Source organism: Lolium perenne, chromosome 7, assembly GCF_019359855.2.
Source record: "Lolium perenne isolate Kyuss_39 chromosome 7, Kyuss_2.0, whole genome shotgun sequence".
Classification (NCBI taxonomy): Eukaryota; Viridiplantae; Streptophyta; class Magnoliopsida; order Poales; family Poaceae; genus Lolium; species Lolium perenne.
This window is the reverse complement of record NC_067250.2, coordinates 108423663-108432487: the sequence shown is the minus strand read 5'-3', so window position 1 is coordinate 108432487 and position 8825 is coordinate 108423663. Positions and strand designations below refer to the sequence as shown.

The following is an 8825-nucleotide window of genomic DNA, read 5'->3' as shown; positions in this document are numbered from 1 at the left end:
GGCGCACCAATCTGGTGGTGCGCCATAGCTAGTAGTGGCGCACCACGGCAGTGCGCCATTGCTAAAGCCCTCATCTGTAAAGGCCCCCTGGCCACCTCCTAGCAGTGGCGCACCACGCCGACGTGCGCCATAGGTAAGCAACGTAGCAGTGGCGCACCACCCGACGTGCGCCACTATTAGTTTTGGGTAGGAGCTGGCCTCCTGCCAGGAGTTAGTAATGGCGCACCCAAAAAGAGGTGCGCCACTACTATATTTGTAACAGTGGCCCACCATTTTGTGGTGCGTCACTGCTAAGTAGTAGTGGCGCATGGCCTTCATGGTGCGCCACTGAAGTCTGTCTTACGGCTAGGCCTTTTCCTAGTAGTGATCGTTGTCCACTGGCATGATCGACACTCCATGGCCTGGAGCGAGAGGGCATGCGGCCCTCTCCAACAATGGCTTTGTGTGATTGGTGCAACATTGTCCGATGGTTCTATCATGATGGGCGGTTTTGTACATGCTTGGTATTCTAGGTTGCCCAGTGTTAGGGGGGCCTTCTCAAGTTTTCTCGCTCGCCTTTTTAGGTTTCCTCACTACATTATAATGGTTCATGATCCTTTAAAATTTTGTTTATAAAACGGAACAAAAGCCTTGATGATTATGTTCTTATCATGGGGGATCCGTACAAGCTGAGATTCACACAGGTTTTGATGCTCCATGCCCTACTCCATATAGATCCAAACACATGCAGGTGACGCAACATCATCACCAGGCCTCTCCGGTAATAGATCTGGTCGGTGCTTGTATTTGTATTTGGTGGGAGGATCAATTCATCACCAGCAAAAAAAAAGGTTTTGGAACCAAAAAATAACTAAGCCAAAACACACCGGCTACTACATTTCCCTAGCTCTAGCGTGGATCACTGGATCTTGACTTGACTTGCACACCACATCACGTGCCGCGCCGTGCCGTGTCAGGCCTCGCGCCACGTCGGATCAAATCAGAAAATCCAAATCGAGATCCATATTTGCAGACACGCCCCTCCCACCCTCCCGCCGTTTCCAAATCCAACCCTGCCCTATAAATAATTTAACAGCAAATTCATAAAAGCAGCGACCCATCCCGTTTCGCATCGAGCTCCAGCCAGCCATCAGCCAGAGCGAGCGAGATCGATCGCGCGCGCGCGCGCCCCCGATCGGATCGGATCCCAGCCGCGAGCTCGATCCGATCGCGGGAGCGCGCCGGATCGAGGAGGGATCCGAGCGAGCCAGGGAGGGCTTGGCCGGCGCCCAATTGGTGGTTGGTTGGTTGGGCTGCTCGATCTCTCTGTTTTATCTTCCCGCGCGCGTACGGATCCCCCATGGAATCGGCGCACACTGGATCGGAGAGGGCCGGCGGTGAGTGCTTTCCTTCTTCCGGAATTGTTTTTTTTATGTATGATAATTGTGTGTGCTCGTCGGCCGTCTCCTTCGATGGCGGGTGAGATTTGGATCCGGTGGTTTCTGCCCCGGCCTGCTGATCTTGGATGCTGCGCGGTATCGATGCAATTGCTACCGGTCGCTGCTGCAGTGCTGCTGCTTGGTTTGATGATATATGTGTTACGGCCATTCCCTGTGATAGATCTTGCTGCAATTGAGTTGTTGTGCGAGCTCTTTGCCAGCTGCCACCTCGCCGCGGCCGAATTGGTGCGTAATTGATGGCCGGTACCATGGCAGGCTCTTGCCGTAGTATATCGGTGGTCAGCTGTTGAATTCGACCATCAGAGGGCCTCGTGCATTCATTCACCCGAATAGTTACACATGTGTTGAGTGTTGACTATTGCGGTTCGCGTGTATGTGTTACCGATGAGCACTTCATTGGTTGGGTACCATGCTGCTATCATGTGGAAATCGTGTCAGGTGTCCATGGTTTCTGTAGCGGTCTGCACTTAACACCTGTGGTCCGGGCATGATTTATGTGCATGACTGGGATACATAGTTATGCCTGATAGATGTACGTGTCTTGTGAATAGTAGGTGAAGGGCTGGACTAAAGCTCAGGGTAGTGGTAGGATGTCTGTTTCATAGAAGAAACCCATTGATACAAGTGTGAGAGGCCCAGTTGCCTGGTGAGGCCTCAATTGCGATATAGCGTCGCTTGACCAAAAAAAGAAAGAACGACAGTGAATGATGGACATGACATGCCTTTATTATGCATGATTGTTGCCATTAGCCTCATGACCAGGTAGGCTAGAATAGGTATCCAAGTATTAACTGCACAAATTTGGAGTGCTGGTGTTTATAACTGTTGTATTGATATTCATTTGTGATGCATGTGACTCTGTAAAACATTTGGTAGGTTCATTGACTGAATGACAGGATTCTGTTGTATGTGGATATAAATATGCTGCGAATTGGCTATCCTTATTTGCTACCTTGAGAGCCATTTATGAAAGCTTAGCTTTACTTTAGACTCGGTATTTTTTGGATTGAAGCGTTTGTTTAAAAAATGCAGAGCCAAAAAAGGTATTTAACAGAACATGTTCTTTGGAATGAACTTTCACTGTTTTGGCACTCTACAAAGTGCAACACCGCTTTTGGAATAAACCTACATAGGATACCACTAATACCATTCTTGAAGCTTGAGCTAATTTTTTAATCTTTCTGCTTTAGGCTCGATGAGTTCACCGGAGCCAAGAATGGAGGTCGAGCAAAAACCTGTTCTTGTTGGTAACACTAACGAGCAGGTCATTATTTGATGATGCTTTTAAAGATATTTAGTACAACCCTTGACTCCTTTTCTTCTTTATTGCTGATTTTTGTAATTCATTTTCTACCTCAGACCATTCCTAGAAAGGACGAGCAACCTGTTAAACCCACCATTTCACTCGATTCAAGTGTTATCAATCTACCAAGTGATGTACAAGGCCAAGCTGGAACATCCAACATAGGTGGGGAACCTAATGCTGCATATCCACAACACTTGTATTCTCCTCAGGCACAGCCATTCTATTACCAAGGTGAGGTAAAACAATTGCTGCATATGTGAGGTTGCATTTTTTGACTGTTAATGTTCATTTGTACATCTTTTCTCTTGTCTGTGAAGGAAAGTATGTTATACACTGACATTCATAGTTCATCTCATGATGGCAAAACAAGAAGAATAATAATTGAAAAATGTACCATCAGATGCTATCTGGGCATAGATTGACTGGAAGATCTATTTGTATTAACTATGAAATTGCCTGTGACCTAGTAAGATTCCGTTGTCCTCTTCAGTGAACAAATAATGACAATAAACTTAGACTCATTTGATGTATACATAGTGTTGGACTAAGTTCACTAATTTTATTTTAAAGAGAGTATCTGATGCAGGAGGATTTTAATGTCCTCTAAAATTTGAAACTTTATTCTTGAGTTGGTGAATGATATTGTTGGGTCTGGCATGATATAAGCAGGTCCAGGATATGAGAACCCTCCAAATGAATGGGATGTATATCCTCCCTATGCGAGTGCTGAAGGATTGGAAGTGGGTCCAGCGGTAAGTTGATTTGCTTAGTTTCTGGAATATCAGGGAAGTGTTCCTTTTCTCAGTTTGTCCTGTCTTGAAGGTTGTATACAACGAGGACCCTTCAATGATGTACCATGGTGGCTATGGATATGATCCTTATGCTCCTTATTCTCCTATCTCGACACCGGTACCGGCTGGTGTTAGTGGAGATGGTCAGCTCTACTCCCCTCAGCAGTTCTCCTTCTCGGCTCCTTACTACCAGCAACCAGTACAACCTGGCATGCCATATTTAAGCTCTCCTACTCCAATATCACAGGGTGAGACAATGATGCCAATTGACCCAACACAAGGAGCCTTTATCGCTGACACTCTGAGTCCAAACAGCTTCCTTTTTGGGCCAAGACCAGGTTATTATTTATTTCGTGCTTTTTTACATTATGCTTTATGTCCCATGCTTAAGTGCGATTATAACTTTGTTTCTTGAAATGCTGTTTTGCAGAATGGTTTAGATCATCAGAAGGAACTGGTTCATTTCCATCACCTGCAGCTTCACCTCAACCTTTTGGTGGTGTTTCAGGGGCATTTGGACAAAGCAACTTTCCTATGGCTTCTGGAATGGTATTTTTTCACATGTTATCTCTTGTCGTATAAGAATAACAACTTAGTCCCTTCAGCAATCAAATAATTTATCTCCATTTATTTGCAAGAAACGTAGACACCCTTCCTAAAAAACAACTATCTGATACGTCTCTTACTCTGTTGTATTTTGACTTTTCAGCCCTAGTTCGCTTATTCACACTTCTCACATTTAACATAAAAGTCAAAGTTTAATGTCCTTTACGTAAACATTTCAATTAAGTGTTTGGCATAATCACTTCTACCTATCATAACATGTTGACAAAAAAAAAAGACCTGATCCTGTAATAAATTAACCTGATACTGCCATAGCTGTCTCAAGTTGCAATTTAGGCTCAAGCTTTCGTTGCTCTGCTCCAGAGGCAATCAGATCACCTTGCTCTGCAAGCAAGCATGCTCCTGCATTGTCGGGATGTCAATGCTTCCTGGCTGTGTACACACCAGCTAATTAGAATTATGAGCTGCTCTTTCTATGCTGATACACAAGATAATCTGACAAGACTGTTTTTGGTTATACCAGGACAGGATCTAACAGTGCTAGTACAAGAGTCTAACACTTAAGTTTTTTCCCAATTTCAGATGTCCCCGCAGCAGAAGTCTTTCTATGGTTTTGGAACCCCCAGTGACTCTTATGGAAGAGGGTTCTCTCATAGTGGGACTTTCCCACACGCCAATAATTATGGGGGGCCTTACCCTGGCTATGGCCTGAATGGTAGAAGTTTTATTCCGATTGACAAAGGGCGCAGGAGAGGAAGGGGTAATGGTCTGTTATGCAGTTGTGATGGTTCTCTTGACTTCCTTAATGAGCAAAGCCGGGGTCCACGCGCCACCAGGCCTAAGAAGCAACCAGAGGATGATAGTAAAGATGAGAAGCCTTCTGCTGGACTTGACCAGGAGTCATACAACAGGACTGACTTTGTTACAGAGTACAAAAATGCTAGATTTTTTATCATAAAGTCATACAGTGAAGATAATGTGCACAAGAGCATCAAATATGGTGTTTGGGCTAGCACCACAAATGGAAACAAGAAACTAGACTCGGCCTACCATGATGTGAAGGAGAAGGAAGAACACTGTCCCATTTTTCTGTTGTTTTCGGTAATCAAACCGTTATCCTGTTTCCAAATGGAATTAATCATGCTCGGCCTATCATGCTAGATTTGTTACCTTGCATTTATTATGCTTCACTCAAAATTAAAAATTGGACCAATTGTGCAGGTGAATGCTAGCGCACAGTTCTGCGGTGTTGCAGAGATGACTGGACCAGTGAATTTTGAGAAGAGTGTGGACTACTGGCAGCAAGATAAGTGGACTGGCCAGTTCCCTGTTAAGTGGCGGATAGTGAAGGATGTACCGAATAATCTCTTCCGCCATATAATTCTTGAAAACAACGAGAACAAACCTGTAACCAACAGCCGGGACACACAAGAGGTACATTGCTTTTGGATATTTCTTTCTGTTACTACTTGGTTTACACATTTATTGTATTTTATTGCCGCATTTTTTTTTTCCATATCACTCATCAAACTGGCAGGATATAGCATACATGGCAGCAGTTACTAATGTTGATATCAGTACTAACATTTGGAATGCTGTCTTCAACTAGTTAATTTGGTACTAATACAATTGTGAGCTTATTGTAGGTGAAACTGGAACAAGGACTAGAGATGCTGAAAATCTTCAAGGACCATGAGGAGGATGCGTCAATCCTTGATGACTTTGACTTCTACGAAGAACGTGAGAAAGCCCTGCTGGAGAATAAGGCGCGGCTGCATCAGCAGCAACAGATATCCAGCTCCAGTGTTGCTGAGCCCAAGAAGTCGCCGACTGTACCCTCTGAGCTGGCGGGTCATATCACCAAGAGTTCTAGCATTGTGGAACCCAAGAAGCCCCTGACCGTACCCACTGAGCTGGTGGGTCATATCACCAAGACTTTTGCTCAGGCTGTGCGGCTTGGTGAAACCAAGAGTGTGAGCCCTTCAGGCGAGAAAAAGCCTGCTGGGGATTCATCTGTTGCTGTGAAGCCTGTAGAAGTCAAAGAGAGCGGCTAGAGTAGTAGAAGTGCGATTGGGCTATGCTTGAAATTTAATCCATGTGTGCTTCCTCATCAGAATGAATGCTGGGGATTCATATGTCTGGTGCCGCCAAAATAGAAGACACAGGCGAAGACAAGATGACGATGAAGTCTTGCGCTTCTGGTCAGGCATGATGTACACTAGGGGGATATATACGGCAAAAGGGCTGTCTTTGCCAACTTGGATGGAAGCTTAGTATCAGCAGTTTCTTATGTAGTTCATCTTGTTTTTCTTCTTCTCTTGTCTCCTACTCTTTTTTTTTCTGTCTCACATTTCCTTCTGCATTATTATATATGACCTTGATTATTCCTTAGTGGGTAGGCTTAAGTTTGAGAGCTGCAGTTTTTGTGCAAGCCTCTGTAAGATTCAATGTCGGATCTCAGATGAATAAAGCTATCTTTCTATTCCCTTTTATCTATTGATTGGGAACTTTGAATCAGTGTATATGTTTCCTATTGAATGGGCATGTTATTTTAGCACTTGAACATCTTGCGAAATTCATTTTGGACTTCAGTTTTTGTTGGACTTTAGACTTCCTTGGTACTGAAGAAATAATTGCCTTTTCGAGGGAAGAAAATGAATGCGAAGTTGGGGCGCTCTATGATGTCTGTTCAACTAAATCCTTCCCGATTACAGGAATTTTCTGATGAAAACTGAAAATATCTAGGGACTTTGGCACACTTTGTGATGTCAGATAGAGACATAATGTCAGACACAGCTGACATCTATAGTGAAAACAATTACCCGAAACAAAACAATATTAATCATGTAACATGGGAATCACTATCTTTGCTAGAAAAAACAGTATTAATCATTTTCTTCCCTCTAATCGCTAATCCAGCGAAACCCTTAAATTAGGATTTTGACACCAGTCTGAGGCTCTGAGCCCAGTGGTGTGGGCTCCTAACCAGAACATTACCAACAGCATCAGGTTGAACAAGTACATTACCACCAGTAACAAGAGCATTTTCACCAGCTAGATGATCAACAACAGTAGTAGCTCTTCGAACAATAGCACCAACAGATTTACGAACAGTAGCAGCAGCATGAGGTTCAACACCAATATTACCAGCAAGTTTAACACCACCAACATTACCAGCAGCTTGACGAATTGCCTCACAAACAACAGAATCAACCCAAGTTTGAGGCACAGAAGCAGAGGATTCAATTAAAGCAGAAGCATCTCGATTAACACAAGCATTGGCAGCAGGTTTAACTAATCTAGCTGGACAAGCAACCTTTTAATCTTAGCACACAAATAGAATTGACGAATCATTGTATACCTATTTAAAAGTTTTCGTAGAAGCTCTCCAATTATGTAGTTTGTTTGCACCCCATTGAAACATGCCGACGAAAAGCATCAACCAGTAGAGAAGCATAATGCACAAGACAAGACTCCACTACAAGTTCAACATCATGAGCTAACCCAGTCCTCTCCATCCTATTGTTTAACTTAGCAATGTATGGTTGAACTTGTATAAAGATTTGGTTTTCGGTCGGTCCACACATCCTACTCCACACAAGTTTGGAAAAATAAGGAAGGCATGTTAGTGTTTGACTAACAAACATTCCTAGATTTGATGTTTATTGCAACTGTGCAGCTGGCTACTAGTTACAGATGCAGTAAGTACCAAAGAGAAGAAATGCTTGCCTCGAGCCTACACTGCTGCTCAAGGTTAGACATGATTTATGAGTAGAAGGCCCTTCCATCCTCTGTGTTGCTCAACTCGTCTCCCGGCGGCGGTGATCTAACTCCTCGCAATGGATGGCTCGACGTGCGACATCACTTAGGGACACAGGCAAACACTCGAGGGCACACGAACTCTAACCACAACAATGGGAATGGGTGGGAGGGTTTCCAGGGATCCCTCTATGTCGGTGCCGACACCGGGCTAGGGTTCAAGCAAGGTGCAAAGAGCAATTTTAGATTTTGTTCGTAGACAACCGATTGACACTTTTAATCGAATTTCCACGCGGATTGACACATTAGAACTCGCAAACACGGAGAGTGCTGATATGGGGGAACCAAATAGCTCCTCAATAGCGGAAGTCACACAAACATTTGGTTTGGCCTATATTCACTTAGAATAGACCCTCGCAGCAGTTGGTTCCCGAGTTTTTGAAATTCTGAATCCTCGCCGTATGGCTCCCCCCTCTCTCCCCTCCTCGAGGCTCCCCTCACCGGAGTATTGTCAAATACACAACGACAAGGCCGAATGCCACAGGGAACATCTAGTTGTGCCACCCTAAACCCTACTATCGCTGAAGGTATACAACCATTCCATCTTCTAGTGAGCACAGTGAAATCTACACTCAAATATGGCCTACAACCCTCCTTGAATCCATCAATACACGGTTTAAGGGCCATAAAAAATCTGTTGAAGTATATTTTCCGACCGTCCCGTGTCAATCTCCACATCACTTCCTGGAGACCTCAACTCTATATCTCAGCCTTGAAGTTGTACATCAGCCTGAAGCTATAATCCCACTTCCCATATAGGGTTTTCAAAGCACTTTCTTTGCCTTTCCAAACTGTGTGATACAGTAAGTCGATGTTTTAATCTGCAACAAGCTTCAATTTAATCGACTTGGCAGACTCATTTGTAGTTTTCTTAAGCATGGACAAATTATACTTCTCAACCCACTC

The 8825-nt window shown here is 44.1% G+C and overlaps 1 protein-coding gene across 1 annotated transcript; it reads left to right on the top strand.

The window, feature by feature from the left end:
• Positions 1 to 1087: 1087 nt before the first annotated feature.
• Positions 1088 to 6617, top strand: LOC127316341 (YTH domain-containing protein ECT4). Its single transcript, XM_051346737.2, has 9 exons — positions 1088 to 1376; positions 2630 to 2703; positions 2799 to 2976; positions 3415 to 3497; positions 3568 to 3874; positions 3967 to 4085; positions 4683 to 5201; positions 5322 to 5534; positions 5747 to 6617. The coding sequence occupies exons 1-9, from the start codon at positions 1340 to 1342 to the stop codon at positions 6152 to 6154; spliced, it is 1938 nt and encodes a 645-aa protein (XP_051202697.1). The 5' UTR covers positions 1088 to 1339; the 3' UTR covers positions 6155 to 6617.
• The last annotated feature ends 2208 nt before the right edge of the window (positions 6618 to 8825 follow it).